We start from the raw sequence: 18,008 nt of genomic DNA, 5'->3' as shown, positions 1-18,008 counted from the left end.
CTGAACTCAACCAACTCATGGTCACTGCCTCCCAGATTCCCATCCACTTTTGCTTCCCCTACTAATTCTTCCCGGTTTGTGAGCAGCAGGTCAAGAAAAGCTCCCCCCCTAGTTGGCTCCTCTAGCACTTGCACCAGGAAATTGTCCCCTACGCTTTCCAAAAACTTCCTGGATTGTCTATGAACCGCTGTACTGCTCTCCCAGCAGATATCAGGAAAATTAAAGTCACCCATGAGAACCAGGGCATGCGATCTAGTAGCTTCCGCGAGCTGCCGGAAGAAAGCCTCATCCACCTCATCCCCCTGGTCCGGTGGTCTATAGCAGACTCCCACCACTACATCACTCCTGTTGCTCACACTTCTAAACTTAATCCAGAGACACTCAGGTTTTTCTGCAGTATCGTACCGGAGCTCTGAGCAGTCATACTGCTCCCTTACATACAGTGCTACTCCCCCACCTTTTCTGCCCTGCCTGTCCTTCCTGAACAGTTTATAACCATCCATGACAGTACTCCAGTCATGTGAGTTATCCCACCAAGTCTCTGTTATTCCAATCATGTCATAATTCCTTGACATCACCAGGACCTCCAGTTCTCCCTGCTTGTTTCCAAGGCTTTGTGCATTCGTATATAAGCACTTGAGATAACCTGCTGATCGCCCCTGATTCTCAGTATGAGGCAGGAGCCCTCCCCTCACAGACATTCCTGCCTGTGCTTCCTCCCGGTATCCCGCTTTCCCACTTACCTCAGGGCTTTGGTCTCCTTCCCCCGGTGAACCTAGTTTAAAGCCCTCCTCACTAGGTTAGCATGAGAGGATTAACAGAGGGCCTGCAGGTCAGGACTGAGGTACAGTGGTATTTTGCTTCTTACATTAGAAAAAGGAGAAAAATCAACTCTTTCCCCCTCCAACAGTTGTTTACAACTTACTTTTGCTTCTTCACTGAGCTGGGAAATGATGCAGTTTCTGGAATCTAAGGCAGAGCAAAATCAAAATAAAGCCATGAAACTATATGGTTGTAAATCAAAATGTCACCTTCTTAATTAAAGTGACTTGCTTAGGTAACTGAATATGGAACAAATATGAAAGATTTCCATAAACATGCTGCTGTCTGATAACACTTTTACTGATGGATCTAACCTTTCAGCAGGGTCACTGTCGAGCACATCCTTCCTTCCTGTTAATCACAGGCAAGACTACTACTTTTTTTTTTTTTTTTAAAGAGGAAAGCATACAATTGTACCTCTCCCTCATCCATGCAATGGCTGGGATTGCACATGCATCCTGGGTAGCTGTACTCATAACCTGAATGATGTGGCAACTGTACACACAAATTATGTGCAATACCATATATGTTTTTGTGTCTAAAAGCTCAGGCCCCTAGTTTAAACACATGCAGGGTAGAAAAAGAATGTACTTGTGTTGGTCTGAATGAACTATCTGTATAACATGCCTCTTCCAGTTCTGCACTGCTTCTGAACGAGATACTGACAAAGGTGAAGAGGATGAGAGATACATGAATGAAAAGAATATAAAAATGAAGCCAATCAAAGATTCTTGGTTACAACATCCAAAGTACAATCTGGAAAGGTCAGCCAAAAGATATTTCAAATAACAAAGGAAGAAAGCCTTAATCAGAAGGATAATTTCACGTTTACTTTCTGCATGAATCTTTCCCCCAGAGGTAAGCAAACTCCCTTTGGAGAAGCTAAAGAAAAAAATGTTAAATGAAAAATGCCATTTCATTTCTTCCTAATTCAGTCTGTGGGAAAGGGATCAAAGTACAAGGTGACAAGCTAAATTCCCTCTAAAGCTGCATGGCCACACAGATGCCTATTAAGCACTGCACAGGCACTCTGGGCTCCGTTGGGGAGAGATGCCACTCCCCAAGCCCCGGACCTACCATGTCACCCCTCTCCTGGCCCAGCCTGGCCCTGCTGGGAGGACAGGCACCCCTCCCCTGGCCCCAACCCAGCCTGGCCCCGGACCTGCTACGGCTGGGGGACAGGCACTCTGCCCCCAACCCAGCCCTGCCGCGGCCGGGGGACAGGCACCCCTCCCCTGACCCCTCCCCAGCCCAGCCTGGATCTGCCACAGCTGGGGTGGAGGTACCTCTCCCCTCCAGCCCAGGTGCTGTTGCAGGGAGTCCTCTCCATCATAGCCCCAGGGAGCACCAATGCACCCAAACCTCTCAGCCCCAGCTCCACCGAGCCCTCACACACATCCTGCACCCTATCCCTGAGCCCCCATCCCTGGCCCTACCCCAGAGCCCACACCCCCAGACAGAAACCTCCCACCCCAACTCTCTACCCCAGCCCTGAGCCCCCTCCCACACTCCGAACCCTCTGGCTCTACCCCACCACATGAATTTTGTTATGTGCACCAATGTGGAGGTGATGTGTTACACATCACCTCCATATTGGTGCACACAACAAAATTCATTCCTTACATGGTTGGGAAAATTTAAAGGGAACACTGGTGACAAGTACCAGGTTTTAATCCTTTAGTACATACTAGAAATTCACTAAGTTTCAGCCTAAATTTGGCACTTGGGTAATAGATGGATTTTTGTTTGGGGAAAAGGAAACTGTTCTGTGTTTGTACAGGAAGAGAGGTCTCTCCCACCCATTCAATCCTACTATAACAGGGTGGCAAGATTCTCCTGTTTTCATATCCTCCTAGTGGGTGCTGGAACCCTTAATCAAGCTGCAGGTTAATTATTGCTGTCTCAATGAAGCAGATATGGGTCATTAAATTTCATCCTGAATATAAAGAAAGAGGGAGTGGCTCTCTGGCAAAAGGAACTAGAATCTGGAACAGACAGGTCTTGAAGGAAGGAACCCTAGGAAGAACACTTAGGCAATATTGAGGATTTTTTGGGGGTGGGGGCCAGGGATTTTATTTTTTGTTTTATTTTTAAAGAAAAATAGCAGATACCAGGAGGAATGGTCCTTTCATTCTGCAAGTGTGTAACTTTTGTTTGGAATTGGGTGGAGATTCCACCGGACTTACTTCACTGAAGCAGGGATTCCTGATCAGATCAACTAAATTTTCATGCACTGACATCTTTGTTCCACGAGGCTGTTGTGTTCCTCATTAAATCCCTCCCCTGCATCACAGTGCTTCTCACAGCATCTCCCAAATTATCTAAAGGAAAAGCGGTAAGGAAACTTCATGCTGTGCTAACTTATACCTCTGCCCATAGCTCCAAAAGATCAAGTCATTAGCAACCAGCATAATACCCAAATATCAGTTCAAGAATGAAGTCCTATGATTACTCACTAGCTCAAATCTTCTCTGAAAGAGACTCACATTGATTAAATCCATTAAGAAAATTGCTATCATTCTATTCCCTTCTCCCTATTATTACTGCAGCCACTTTCCTCCAGCTAGGAAAAGGTTCAGCAGCTTCAGATAAAAGCCAAGAGAAGTCTCTTCAAGAGTCCATCACCTCATAACCAGCAGTCCTCCCATTAGCCAATATAGCTGTATCCTATCAGGAGGACCCTACCAGCTTTGAAATGATGGACCTCAGTCACTCAAGCCTCTGCTGTCTGGTAGGGAAGGTGTTGCAGGGCTAACAAATCAGAAGCATAGAAATGTAGGACTGGAAGGAACCTCAATAGATCATCTAGTCCAGTCCCCAGCACTGAGGCAGGACTAAGTATAATCTAGACCATCCCTGACAGGTGTTTGTCTAACCTGTTCTTAAAAGCCTCCAATGACAGAGATTCCACAACCTGCCTCGGTAATTCATTCTAGCACTTAACTACCTTTACAGTTAGGAAGTTTTTCCTAATGTCTAACCTAAATCTCCCTTGCTGCAAGTTAAACCCAGTACTTCTTGTCCTGTCCTCAGTAGTTAAGGAGAACAATGCATCACCCTCTTGTTTGTAACAATCTTTTATATACTTGAAGACTTATCATTATCCCCCTTCAGTCTATTTTTGTCCAGACTAAACAAACTCCTTTTTTTAAATCTTTCCTCATAAGTCATATTTTCTAGACTTAATCATTTTTGTTGCTCTCCTCTGGACTTTCTCCAAATTGTCCACATCTTTTCCAATGTGTGGTGCCCACAACTGGACACAGCACGCTAGCTGAGGCCTTATCAGTGCTGAGTAGAGTGGAAGAATTACTCCTCGTGTCTTGCTTAAATCATTCCTGTTTAATACATCCCAGAATGATGTTCGCTTTTTTTTTTTTTTGGCAACAGTATTATATTGTTGACTCTCATTTAGTTTGTGATCCAGTTAACACCCAGATCCCTTTTCTGCAGTACTCCTTCCGAGGCCGTCATTTCCCATTTTGTGTTTGTACAATTGACTATTCCTTCCTAAATGTAGTACTTCGCATTTGTCCTAGTGAATTTCACCCTATTTATTTAAGACCGTTTCTCCAGTTTGTCCAGATCATTTTGAATTCTAATCCTGTGCTCCAAGGCGCTTGCAACCTCTCCCAGCTTGGTATGGTCCATAAACTTTACAAGTGTACTCTCTGTGCGTTATCCAAATAATTTATGAGAATATTGAATAGAACTGGATCTGGGAGAGATCCCTGCAGAACCCCACTCGATATGCCCTTCCAGCTTGATTGTGAACCATTGACAACTACTTTCTGTTTTGTTTTTGCAACCAGTTATATACCCACCTTATAGTAGATTTGTCTAGGCTATATATCACTGGTTTGTTTATGAGAAGGTCAAGTGTGTCAATATCAAAAGCCTTACTAATATTGAGATGTATCACATCTACTGCTTTCCCACATCCACCAGCTTGTTGTCAAAAGAGGATATTAGGTTGATTTGCCATGATTTGTTCTTCACAAATCCATGTTGACTGTTACTTATCACGCTGTTTTCTTTTAGATGCTTACAAATTGTTTGATTATTTCCTCCATCATCTTTTTGGGTACCGAAGTTAAACTGACTGGTCTATAATTCCCTGGGTTGTCCTTCTCCCCCATTTTATAGATAGATATTATATTTTCCCTTTTCCAGGTCTGTGAGATCTCTTCCGTCCTCCAGGAGTGCTCAAAGATAATTGCTAATGGCTCAGCAATCTCTTCAGCCAGTTCCTTAAGTGTTCTGGGATGTATTTCATCAGGCCCTACCAACTTGAAGATATCTAACTTGTCTAAGTAATTCTTAACTTATTCTTTTTCTGTTTTGGCCTCAGATCCTACCCCATTTACACTGATGTTCACTATGTTAGTGGTCCAATCACTGCTAACTTGTTTGGTGAAAACTGAAAATAAAAAAGGCAATACTCAATCCTAGCTGAGGACCTGCTATCATACCCAGGTCAGCTTTCAGCTGTGTACATTCCTGCCCCAGCTGTACAGTTCTCTCCTCCTCCTTCTGTAACCTCTCTCGGGCAAGCTGGACATCCTTGCGCAGGCCATGGCAGTCCTGCTGCAGCACCTGTACCTATAGGGATATCACACAATCAGATTTTCTCTGGGATATAGAGTTTTATAAAAACATGAGAATCTAAGCAAGTTTCGGAATCCAAAAAGTTAGCCTATTGGAGAGGAAAAAGCTAATCAGATTGTTTCAAGCATAATGTTTTAAAGAAGAATCACAAAGAGCAGTTAGTGGGGTATCAGAGGTTGTAGAAAGGGTCCCGATTGCCTGCTTACTTTATGCAAAGGGGTGGAGCTAGAGGTAATAAAAACACATATTATAAGAGAAGTGAAATCAAATTAGCAGGGTGGCCTGCGATTGCATTAACAAGGATCACAGAAAGACAGGCTTTGTGGATCTGCCACTGAAAACAGACTGTTAAGTAAGCAAGGTCTGAACATATGAACCATTCTGTCTCTTCTCGCATTACTTATCAAAACAGGACATTGTGATAAATATAAACGTCAGAAAGCATGGGATGAATTAAATTAAACCGTTTTCTCTCCTTTTAATCCAATCTTGTTTTGCTCATTCACTGTTAGTTTCCTGTACAACTTGAAGTCTACAAGAATATTAAGATAATTCACAAAAGCTAGGAAAAGAAGAAAGTATGAAATTTCTACTAGCAGTATGCTGAACAATTCCAGAGACAGCAGAAGGGACCTTGAAAGAACAGAGATTAAGCAGATGCTTGACAGTCCAAAACCTGTTTTCCCAGGATTGACAAAATACATAAATGAATCAGTGTTTGCTCATTTGATTCATTTAAACATGAATAAATCTCACACCTGTTTTTTTGTTGTTTGTAGTCCTGTTGCAAGTGCTGTGGATTTAGAAATGTTTAGGCAGCCTTTGTTGCTTGGGGTTTTTTTTTTTTTTGGATATCTGAAGTATAACCAAGTCTCTCTCTGCATTCACCTCCCTCGTGCTTCACAAGGGCTTCATATTGCAAATACACTTGTGAACCAAAAGCCACCTTTGTTATTGTGGGAATTCATGGGGAAAACATTGTTACTCCAGAAGGTTTAAGAACTCTATGGAATATCTTCAGAAATGTTGTTTTCTAGCAGAAAGCTGGTATTTGCTAGCTGATACTACTATGCATATTTCTTTTTAATGTTCAATATTGCTTAGTTACTTATAAAACACTGAAAACATTTGTACCACTGATAATATTGAAAAGACAAAAAAAAAAACCCAAAACCCTCAACTAAAATTAGAGAAATTGCCAGCTGATATCTTAGGATAAACCAGTCATAATTAACTTCCTTCATGTTCTCGTGTATCATGAATATCAATGTAGATTCCTTAATAAAACCACAATACATACAGAGGCCTTCCATAAGAAATGGCCATACAGGGTCAGACCAATGGTTCATCTAGCCCAGTATCCTGTCTTTCAACGGTGACCAGTGCCAGATGCTTCAGAGAGAACAAACAGAACAGGAGAATTTATCAAGTAATCCATCCCATTGTTCAGTCCCAGTTTCTGGCAGTCAGAGGTTTAGGGACACCCAGAGCAGGGAGTTGCATCCCTGACCATAGTGGCTAATAGCCATTGATGAACCTATATTCCATGAACTTTTTTTTTTAACCCAGTTATACTTTTGGCCTTCATAACATCCCCTGACAATGAGTTTCATAGGTTGACTGTGCATTGTGTGGAGAAGTTTGTTTTAATCCTGCTGCCTTATTCATTTCATTGGGTGACCAACGGTTCTTGTACCTTGTGAAGGGGTAAATAATTTCCCCCCCCATGCCATTTATGCTTTTATAGACCTCTGAGATATCCCACCCTTAGTTGTCTCTTTTCTAAACTGAACAGTCCCCATCTTTTTAATCTCTTCTCAAATGGAAGGTGTTCCATACCCCTCATCTTCTCTCTCTCCCCACCCCCCGTCTCTGTACTTTTTCTACTTCTAATATCTTTTTTTTTGAGATAGAGTGACCAGAACTGCATGCTGTATTTAAGGTGTGGGTGTATCATGCATTTATATAGTGGCATTATGATATTTTCTGTCTTATATATCCCTTTCCTAATGATTCCTCACATTCTGTTGCTTTTTTGATTGCTGTTGCGCATTGAGCAGGTGTATCCAGAAAGCTAACCACAACGACGCCAAGATCTTTCTTGAGTGGTAAAAGCTAATTCAGATCCCATCATTTTGTATGTACGGTTGGGATTATGTTTTCCAGTGTGCATTACTTTGTATTTAGCAACACTGAATTTTATCTGCCCTTCTGTTTTCCAGTCACTGAGTTTTGTGAGATCCCTCTGTAACTCTTCACAGTCTGTTTTGGACTCAATTATCTTGAATCATTTTGTATTGTCTGTAAACTTTGTCATTTCACTGATTACCCCTTTTTCCAGATCACGTAGGAGTATAGTGAACAGCCCTGGTTCCAGTACAAATCCTTGGGGGACTCTGCTATTTACCTCTCTCCCACTGTGAAAACTGACCATTTATTCCCCCACCCCCCTTTGTTTCCTATCTTTTAACCAGTCTCATGGACTTTCCCTGTTATCCCATGATATCCTACTTTGTTTAAGAGCCTTTGGTGAGAGACCGTGTCAAAGGCTTTCTGAAAGTCCAAGTACACTATATCCACTTCATCACTCTTGTTCACATGTTGGTTGACACCCTCAAAAATTCTGAGTGGGGAGGCATGGCTTCCCTTTACAGAAGCCATGTTGATCTTCCCCACCAAATCGTGTTCACCTATGTGTCTGATAATTCTGCTCTCTACAATAGTTTCAACCACTTCGCCCGTTACTGAAATTAGGCTTCCTGACCTGTAATTGCCAGGATCGCCTCTGGAGCCTTTTTTAAAAATGTCAGCATCCCATTAGCTATCCGCCAGTCACCTGCCACAGGAGCTGATTTACGAGAGAAGTTCCGCATCAGTTAGTAGTTCTGAAATTTCATAGTTGAGTTCTTTCAGAATTCTTGGGTGAATACCAGCTGGGTCTGGTGACTTATTACTGTTTAATTAAACAGTTTATTCCAAAACCTCCTTTATTTACACCACAATCTGGGATATTTCCTGAGAATGGCTCTAGTGCAGGAATCTCCCTCACACCCTCTGCAATGATGATTGATACATTTAGCTTCTCTGTCACGGCTTTGTCTTTCTGAAGTGCTTTCTTCATCTCCTCAATCGTCCAGTAGTGCCACAGGCTTCCTGCTGCTCATGTACTTAAACAATTTTTTGCTGTTCGTTTTTGTGCCTTTTGCTTGTTGCTCTTCAAATTCTTTTTTTGGCAATACTTGCCTTGCCTAAGTTTTGCTCCTTTCTATTTTCCTTATTAGGCTCAGACTTCCAATTTTTAAAAGAGGTCTTTCTGTCTCTAGCCATCTTTTACTTGGCTTTTTAGCCATGGTGGCATTTTATTGGTCCTCTTACATTTTTTTTATTTATTTTATTTTTACACGTTGGGGGCATACATATAGTTTTGAGCCTCTATTATGGTGTTTTTTAAAAGTTCCCATGCAGCTTGCAGGCATTTCACTCGCAACTGTTCCTTTTAATTTCCATTTAACTAACCTCTTCGTTATGTGTAGTTCCCCTTTTTGAAGTTCAGCGCTATTGTGCTGGGTTTCTTTAGTATTTTCCTCCTTACAAGGATATTAAATTTCATTACATTATGGCTGCTGTTACTGAGTGATTCAGCTATATTCACCTCTTGGACCAGATCCTGTGTACCACTTAGAATTAAATCAAGAATTGCCTCTCCCCTTGTGGGTCCAGAACTAGCTGCTCCAAGAAGCAGTCATGAACAGTGTCTAGAAATTTTATCTCTCTGCCTCCCATCCTGAGGTGATATATTCCCAGTCAATAGGGGGATAGTTGAAATTCCTTATATTACTACTGTGTTTTCTGTTTGTGTAGCCTTTCTAATCTCCCTGAGTGTCTCACAATAAAGGTCACCATCCTGGTTAGGTGGTCAGTAGTATATTCCTACGGTTATTATTCAAGCATGGAATTTCTATCTATAGAGATACCATGACACTATTTGATTCATTTAAGATTTTTACTACATTTGACTCTAAGCTTTCTTTCACATATAATGCCACTCTTCCACTAGTACAACGAGGAGCCCGGTGGCAACTTGAAGACTAACATTTATTTGGGCATAAGCTTTTGTGGGTAAACAACCCACTTCTTCAGATGCATGGAGACTGACTAACACGGTTACCCCTCTGATACTCTTCCACCAGTGCAACTTACTCTATCATTCCTATATATTTTATACCCTGATATAATTATGTCACATGGATTATCATCATTTCAGCAAGTTTCTGTGATGCCTATTATATCAATATTCTCATTTAATACCAGGCAGTCAAGTTCACTCATCTTAGTATTTAGACTTTTTGCATTTGTATACAAGCACTTATAAAATTTGTTACTACAGTAGCTCCCCACTTAACATCCTCTCGCTTAACATTGTTTCGATCTTACATCCCTGCTCAGTTACAGAACATGCTCCATTTAAAGTTGTGCAATGCTTTGCTATAACGTCGTCTGGGTGCCTGCTTTGTCCACAGCCGGCAGCCCCCGCTCCCCTCCATCAGCTCCTCTACACCCTCCCCTCAGCACCTCCCGCCCACCGGCAGACCCCACAGATCAGCGCCTTCCCCCCCTTGCCTCCTGCCCGTGGCAATCAGCTGGCTTGCGGCGTTCAAGAGGGAGGGGAGAGGAACGAGGACTCGGCCCGCAGGCTCCCCCCCACTCCTGAATGCCATAAACCATCTGATTGCTGTGGGCAGGAGCCAGGGGAGAGGCTGTGCTCAGAGTCCTCGCTCCTCCAACCACCCTCCTGAACATCACAAGCCAGCTGATTGCCGCGGGGGGGGGGGGAAGGGGGGAGGAGGAGGAGCAAGGACACCACATGCAGCCTCCCTCTTCCCTCCCCTGCCCACTGCAATCAGCTGGCTTGTGGCATTCAGGAGGCAGGGGAGGGAGGCGGAGCCTGGGGGCCGAGTCCTCGTTCCTCTCCCCTCCCTCTTGAACGCCGCAAGCCAGCTGATTGCCATGGACAGGAAGCAGGGGAGGGAGGACACGGCTTGCGGAGTAAAGGGGGAGGAGGTGGGGGGGGGAAGAAGAGGCGGGTTAAGGGTGGGGGCTTGGGGGAAGGGGTCGAGTGGGCGGGCTAAGGGTTGAGCCCCCTGCCCCTGGTGCTTGCAGAGTAGGGGAAGCTGCCGTTGCTGCTGCACAACGTGCTTCTTCTAGCCTACAGCACCTTCAGCCTCTTTGCCTGCCTCATTGTCTCCAGTGCCAGTGGGCTGTGCCTGTGTGGGGTAAGGCGGGAGCACCTCCCAACTATAGTACTGTACTGTATGGCAAAAAAAAAATTTTCCCTGGAACCTAACACATTTACATTCATTCTTATAGGGAAATTGGATTCGCTTAATATTGTTTCACTTAAAGTCACATTGTTCAGGAACATAACTACAACATTAATTGAGGAGTTACTGTATTTAATTGAGTGCCTGCAAGTCGTGTAATTGACTAGTACTCTTTTTTGTTTGACTGTTTTTCTTCAGTCCTTACCTCTACTTTATCAACTTCTATCCTGTTCTCTTTACTAGGTATGGAGTATCCTCTTTAATAAATCGGATGGGTTTGTCCGAATTCTGTGCATCTCTGCACCTGTTGGCTTACCCTCAGCTTAAAAACTTTGACCTTTTTAATTTTACATGCCAGTAATCTGGTTTTTTGTTTTGGTTTAGGTGGAGCCCATCCTTCCACTACAGGCTCCTCCATTCCCAAAAGGTTCCCCAGTTCTTAATAATCCTAAATCCCTCTTCCCAACACCATCCGAGACCCTGCAGTTCTGCCTATCTGGAAGCATTTCAGAGAGTGCTACCATGATGGTCCTGAATTTTAATCTCTTACCTAACAGCCTAAATTTGGCCCCCAGGCCTCTTTTATCTTTCCCTACGTCAGTGGTACCTACATATACCATGACCACCGGCTCCTCCCCAGAACTGCCCATAAGTCTGTATAGATATTGCAAGAAGTCTGTAACCTTTGCACTTGGCAGGCAATTCACTGTGCGGTTCTTCCAGTCATCACAAACCCAGCTATCTATATTTTCTAATAATTGCATCCCCCATTACTATTACCTGTTTCTTCCTAATAACAGGCATCCCCACCCCAGAGAGTTATGCTCACTGTGAGAGTATACCATGAAATCATCCGGAAGGAGGATCCCAACTATGGGAATGTTTCCCTTCACTTCTGCTCTACTGTGTCCAGGGAAGTCTTATCTATGTACATCTCTGTCCCCCTTAGCTCCTCCAGTTCAGCCATTCTGATCTCAAGAGCCTGTAATGTGTCCTCGGACCATGAGGTGCTTGCACTGAATGCGCACACATGCCATCTACCCACAAGGCAGGTAATCATACGTGCTACATTCAGTGCAATAAACTTAATTGCCCTCACTCTGCTGCAGGACTTTCTGCTTGCTTTATTTTTACTTTTGCTGGATCTCACAGTTGCTGGTCTGTTTCTCTGCAGAGCATTCATATTGAATTGCTTGTCAACTTTTAGACCTTTAACACCTCATTAAAATTTAATCAAGATTCCATTTTCCGCACCTTGCATACTGAAGCTAAGTGATTACAAAGGTATGTTAACTGTTCTCTAGGAAGAACACTCCAACCTCTTATTATTCTTCCTGCGAGGCAAAAGAAAAAAAAAGAAAAAAAAAGACAAAGGAAAAGTGGAAGAGGTGCTGTGCTTCTCCAACCTGTTCCCGTTCTGCCTCCACTGTTATCTCCATATCCTGCACACGTTGCAGCATGGTTGCTTGGGATTCCTCCAAAGACTCCCGCAGGCTTGCCTCCTGGAAAAGCTGCTCCCTTAGCTATAAGAGACAAAACACTGGGTATCTGGCTGGAGACAGCACCAAGCCATAAAAACCTGAAGATTAATGAAGCAGATAGGGGTTCAATACAGCAAAGCAACCCTTATTAGTAATATCCAGTGATCTGCTAAACGTGATATAACACTATGGAGTAAGTATTTCATGGAAGTGGTAAAGCAAGGAAGCAATACCAAACAACCCATTCAACTATGGAAAATGTATTAATAACCAGACAGATTTGGCACCTGGACCAAAATTTGTGTTTACTGAGAGTGGCAATTCTACTCCCTACAGTGTGCTCAGAGACCCAATTATTTTCTCTGCCTCAAATCTCACTGCTCTTGTGCCACATTACCATTCCTCCATCCAAGACCCTACTGTGTCTGTCTTCCTCTAAACTGAGTCAACATTGCTTCTGAATGTGTTGGAAAGAGTCACTGCAGATATGAGACACTTCTTCTACTGCAGGGACTGAGCAAACATAGTGGGCCTGATTTTGTTCTCACATCAGAGCAATTCCAGTTGACTATCACTGTAATTGAGACTAGAAATCAGGCATATTGTCTTCACAGCACACTCAAGACCCAAAGTTCAATTCCTTGCAGAGTAGCATACTCTGTTACTACGAGACTCTTGGGTTCATCACTAAAAGGGATAGCTGCCATTCAATAAGGACTAAGCAGCTACTCTTTTCCCCGGAAACCCAATTCCAGATATAGAAAGCTGAATCTAAAGCTTTCTGTATCTGGAACTACAAGCTTTAGAAACATTTAGACACATTCAGTGTAAAACCTCCTATAAAAGCAAATCACATAAGGTACGCTCTTGACCCTATCCAACAGGTGATTCTAATCTCTGGTGTCCCCAGGAAAAGCTAGGACAGGTGATGTTGACAGAACATGTAGATTACTTTGAAGCCTGATTTCGCTGAAGACATTTGTATCGAGTTACTAATAAGGGGCCTATAATAAGAAGAGAATTCCCAGGGACAAATATGAATAAATGAGGCTATAAGAAGAGGCTTTTTTTTTGGTTTGTTGCAGAGAAACCAGCACCAATTTGAAATGGGGCCTAGAACCGGGGCCTAGCTATATCCCCATCATGAGTACTGCCAAAATACTGAGTGATAATCATGTGAGCTAGTGTATCTGGGAATAGATACTTCTGCTTCTTCTGTGAACTATAAGAAGAGAGCATCAGATACACACCAACAGAAATGTTTAAAGTTGCATAATGACTACTATTATCTGAAGAGACTCCACATGATGCTTCAGATCTGTCATCCTCCAGTAAGTACAGCACAAGTACCTAAATGCATTGCTTATAACAAGGGCCATGTGTACTTCAGGGCAAGCTGAACCTGAATGTTACTGCAAGACCTGCCGCCTTTCTCCGGCACAGCAAACTGGAAGTTCTATTGCAATATCAACTATTTTTAAAAACAGAGGATTTTATTTAATAATTAAAATGAAAGTGAGTGATAAAAATCTCTGTACCAGTGGTCTGGGGAGATCTGGCCAGTCACACACAGTGATAACTTTACTTCTTTCCAGCTACTAAGGAACATTAAAAGAAGCTGAAAATATATAAAAAAGGAATGCCAGGAAAGTAATTGTTATAGTTTCTACAGAGAGACTCAATCATCAATTGATGCTGTTCTGTGTGATTGTGAATGGGAAGGAAGGTGGTCCACACCAGAAGTCAGAGAAGCCGTTCACGTACATTTAAGTGTACTACTTTCTTTGATATTCACTTTTATGATTAAGTTTTCAGTGTGACCTATGCTGACAAAGAGTATCCACATTGTATTTGAAGTTGGAGGTTTTGACAACTACGGCTTTAGGGTCTCAAGAACAGTGAGAAAAAGCACTTAGCTTTTTGGCACTCCCATGAGGCATTTATGGTTTTTTGAACTTAGGAGGGGTCATCTTCTCTTTCCCTCCCATTTTATGGAGCAAGGTGGGCTGGGGGGGAGGGGAGAGGAAATCCATTTTCCCCGTGAACGGAGTGATTTGCATGATCTCACCAACTGCTTCCATTACCCACCTCACATCCTTTCTGTTCCCTAAAGGCTTAACACCACTGCGGCCTGCATATTGCATCAAGCATCCTTCTGGCCAAGATAAGATCAGGACACCTTTTAAGTCTTTCAGAACTGCTGCTCATTTGGCTTGAGAAGTTATTAAATGACATAAGGGACATAACCCACATTCTCAAACAGGATTAGGCTGCTTTGCAGAAGCTCACACCCTACTTCATGAGGACAATAAGATGCCTCATGTCTGCACTCTATTTTTTTAATTAGTCCATAACAAGGTATCTGCTACAACTTGTTCACTAGGTAGCAGACATTAAGTCACCAGTTCCATTCTGGATGCAATAAAGTCATTCTTCATGACCAAAAGAAGCAGAAGATTGTCAGCGAAGGGTAAAACCTACTTCCACAGCATGGAACTCAGGTCTCTGTTAGTAACGTCAACTACGCATTTTTGTATCTTGCATGAAGGACATTCTGTCTTAGGTTTGTAGATCGAGGCATGCTCAGCAGCCTTCTTTCAGATGTGCATATTCCATTCCTGGTTTTCATAGATTCATACCCAGATCACCATCCAGGCTTTTCCCCAAAAATCTTATCACCTCACTCTTCCTTCTAACCTTCTTTTGTGCTTACCTCCTGAAGTCTATGGTTCATTATGTGTTTTGTTGTTCTCAGCTCCTCTGCTGCAATGGCTACATCTGTCTAAAAAGGACAAATAATAAATAATAATTTATGCCTCACAACTGCAGCAAAACTTTGAAGAGTATTTCAAAACCAGGCTGGCCAGTAACCCATGCATGTTTTACATTTCATGCCATGCGGAGACCTGGGTTTGATTCCTAGTTCTAGTCTGGTGCTCTAAAGAGACAAAACACCTTGCATTGCTTTTCAGCAACCACTTAAGACAATTAAGAAGATAGGATAACAGATTCCAGACCAGTCCTCTTCAGCTGAAAGGCCTAGCTGTGGGACCCAAAGAGTATACAGAAAAATGGAGATGTGCTTAGCAATCCATGAGTTGGAAGTGGAGAACCCCAATTCTTGAGGGGTTATAAATACAGGGTGGTTTGTTTGTTTTTTTTCCCCCCCCAAGTCACACTCAGTTTATCACCATCATTTATTGCTGGATCCAGAGAGTCCCCTTCACAAAGATGAGATTGTCTTTTACTCCAACAAAAACAGCACCACCCACACAATGCCATTTCTAATCACACATACCTAACCTCCGAGCACCTCAAAGCAGAGTTTCATTTTCAAAGTTGGCAGCCTTTAAAGACCAGTGCCTTAGTATTGGAATCAGTATAGACACTCTTCAAGGACTACAACTCTCAGCACCAGTGTTCCCTTTAATTTTTCCCACCCATATGCGGAATGAATTTTGTTATTGTACCAATATGGCGGTGATGTGTGACACATCATCTTCATATTGATGCATGTAACAAAAATTCATGTGGTTGGGGTGGGGCCGAGGGTTTGGAGTGTGGCGGGGGCTCAGGGGCCTGAGCCCCCGCCACACTGGGGCGTGGCAAAGGGTGGGGGTTGGGGTGGGGCAAGGGGTTGAGGTGGGGGGGCGTGAGGGCTCTGGCTGGGGGTGCAGGCTCCCCCAGGATTGCGGTGGGAGAGAGGACTCCCCCAGCTCTCTCTCTCGCTGCGGCAGCTCGGGGCTGGGGAAGAGGCGCCTCTTCCTGGCTGCAGCAGCTCTGGCAAGGCTCGGCCGGGCTGAGGGTGGGGCTTCTCTCCCCCAGCTGCAGTAAGTCCAGGGCAGGTCCATGCTGGGGCCCAAGGAGAAGGGCACCTCCAGGGGTGAAAGTGGGCCGGTACAGCTTACCGGTAAGAAGTGGTCACTGGGATGGGCCTGTACACAGCCGACGTTAAAGCGCTGCCACCGCAGCAGTGCTTTAACATCACTTCCTCTTTTGCCCCCCGGGCTGCCAAGAGGGGGGAGGCAAAAGGGGCAGCTGCCCCGGCACTTAACAATTTAAAAGGGCCCAGGGGTCCCAGCCGCCACTACTACCGCCGCAGCAGCTGGAGCCCTGGGTCCTTTAAATTGCCGCCGAACCGTCGGGCGGTGCAGGCTGGGCAGCGCTGAAGAGCTGGCTGGGGAAGACTGACACATCCCCACCCCACCCCACCCCTTCCACCCAAGGCCCCACCCCTTCCGGGGGCCCAGAGCCAGGCTTCCATACCGGTAAGATTTTTAAGTTACTTTCACCCCTGGGTGCCTCTCCGCACCACTGCAGGTCCATGCTGGGACTGGCAGGGAAGGGTGACTGAGCCTCTCCCCACACCAGCAGGTCCGTGCTGGGGGAGAGACATCTCCCCCCGCCATGGCCCTGAGCCCCTGCACGAGGCTCAAATCAGCAGCTTCGTGGCCGCGCAGCTTAGAAGGAACTTAGCTCAGCACACCACCATGCACACTCACAGCCAGCTCCTGTACCTTAGTTGCTGTGGCAATTTCCAAAGCAGCACTTAATCTTTGAACTTCTTCCTGTGCCTTTTCTACATCCTCTTTTGCCTCACTTAGCTGTTGGCGCAACTTCATTGCCTCTAGCTGCACAACCTTCAGTTCCTGCAAGTGTTCCTCCTGCATTGCATTCATACGCTGTTCCAGATGCGCTGCCAGACAGCAAGAGAGGATCAAAAATGGTCATTATAAAGAAATGCAGAAAAAATTGCATCTGAAGGGCTGAAAGAGAATGAGAACATCTGCTACCAACACAAAAACCAGCTTTCTACTGTCTGTACCTGCATGCTTGGGATTCAGCTCCTTTTCAGTCTGCAGCCGGAAGAGGTTTAGCTTCAAGGTCTGCACAACACTCTCCAACCGGCACATTCGATTCACGAGCGATTCACAGTTCTTCCACAGCATGTCACTTTCACCTGCAAAGGCTACCCTGGCCCGAACCGGGCTAACAGGCTGGGGGCTCCCAGGTGTCTCTAAGGGCTTGGAATGGAAGAGATCAAGGCTGAAAGAAGAGAACATGTGGCACCATTTATATCTTTTTTTTTTTTGGTAATCTTGCTGCAGCCATCAGGCATAGCAAGAAACTTTCCAGCGGCATGAAACATGTGCCTCTGCTAGCAACTTCTGCTCCCCAGAGACGCCGAGATACCAGCTCACTCGGAAACAAACGTGGAACAAGCAGAGAAAAAGGGACTACCAACAAATATGGCGCATTCCCCAGGAAAAGACGGACCCGGACAATCCGTCCCAACCGTACCTCTGTCCGTTCACACCCAGCATCTCTAGGTCTCTCGCCAGCGCGCTGGTCTGCTCCTCAACGACGCTCATCCTCTGGCGGAGCACGGCGAAGGCTTCGGGCGCTGTGGCCCTGACGCTCATGGGGGCGATGGGCGGCCTGGCCATCGCTGCCCCGCGTCCAGCGGCTACCTGGGGGCGAAGTGGCCGTGTCGCAGGGTGAATGAAGAGCTCGACCAGCCGGGCGCCCGGCTTCGGCCACTCCCAGGCCTACTGGCTGCCACCCTGCCGCCCCCAGGCCCAGGCCCAGGCCCAGGCCCAGCCCTTCCCCCCGCGGGAGCTCGCTCTAGCTTCCCCCGGGCCAGCCTTACCCCGCTCGCTGACACTTCGCGGCCCCGTTTCCATGGAGCTCCTCCCCCGCTTCAAACCGACCCGCGGCTTTAGCGGACCCCATTCTACGCACGCGCCGCGACCCTAACTCCCGCTGCGCTCTGGGA

At 45.0% G+C, this 18,008-nt stretch overlaps 1 protein-coding gene across 8 annotated transcripts in view; it reads right to left on the bottom strand.

The window, feature by feature from the left end:
* Positions 1–17,985, bottom strand: part of CCDC150 (coiled-coil domain containing 150) — a 51,762-nt gene extending 33,777 nt beyond the window's left edge. For 6 of the 8 annotated variants that reach the window (XR_012664426.1, XR_012664427.1, XR_012664429.1 and 3 more), the window contains exons 1-8: positions 17,883–17,985; positions 17,534–17,703; positions 17,058–17,278; positions 16,750–16,928; positions 14,946–15,014; positions 12,158–12,274; positions 5,295–5,424; positions 926–969 (exon numbers count right to left, since the gene is read on the bottom strand). Coding sequence is in view for 1 of the 8 variants with exons in the window: in XM_075118037.1 (XP_074974138.1) it covers positions 926–969; positions 5,295–5,424; positions 12,158–12,274; positions 14,946–15,014; positions 16,750–16,928; positions 17,058–17,278; positions 17,534–17,679 (906 nt within the window). In the remaining 7 variants the exon portion in view is untranslated. Of the gene's footprint in view, positions 1–925; positions 970–5,294; positions 5,425–12,157; positions 12,275–14,945; positions 15,015–16,749; positions 16,929–17,057; positions 17,279–17,533; positions 17,704–17,882 lie in introns of those variants that run through there. The other 2 variants (XR_012664432.1, XR_012664431.1) reach the window with 2 other exon arrangements.
* Positions 17,986–18,008: the final 23 nt, after the last annotated feature.

Source organism: Caretta caretta, chromosome 11 (assembly GCF_965140235.1).
Source record: "Caretta caretta isolate rCarCar2 chromosome 11, rCarCar1.hap1, whole genome shotgun sequence".
In the NCBI taxonomy this organism is placed as follows: domain Eukaryota; kingdom Metazoa; phylum Chordata; order Testudines; family Cheloniidae; genus Caretta; species Caretta caretta.
Note: the sequence above shows the minus strand (reverse complement) of the source record. Positions and strands in the feature narration are given on the sequence as shown.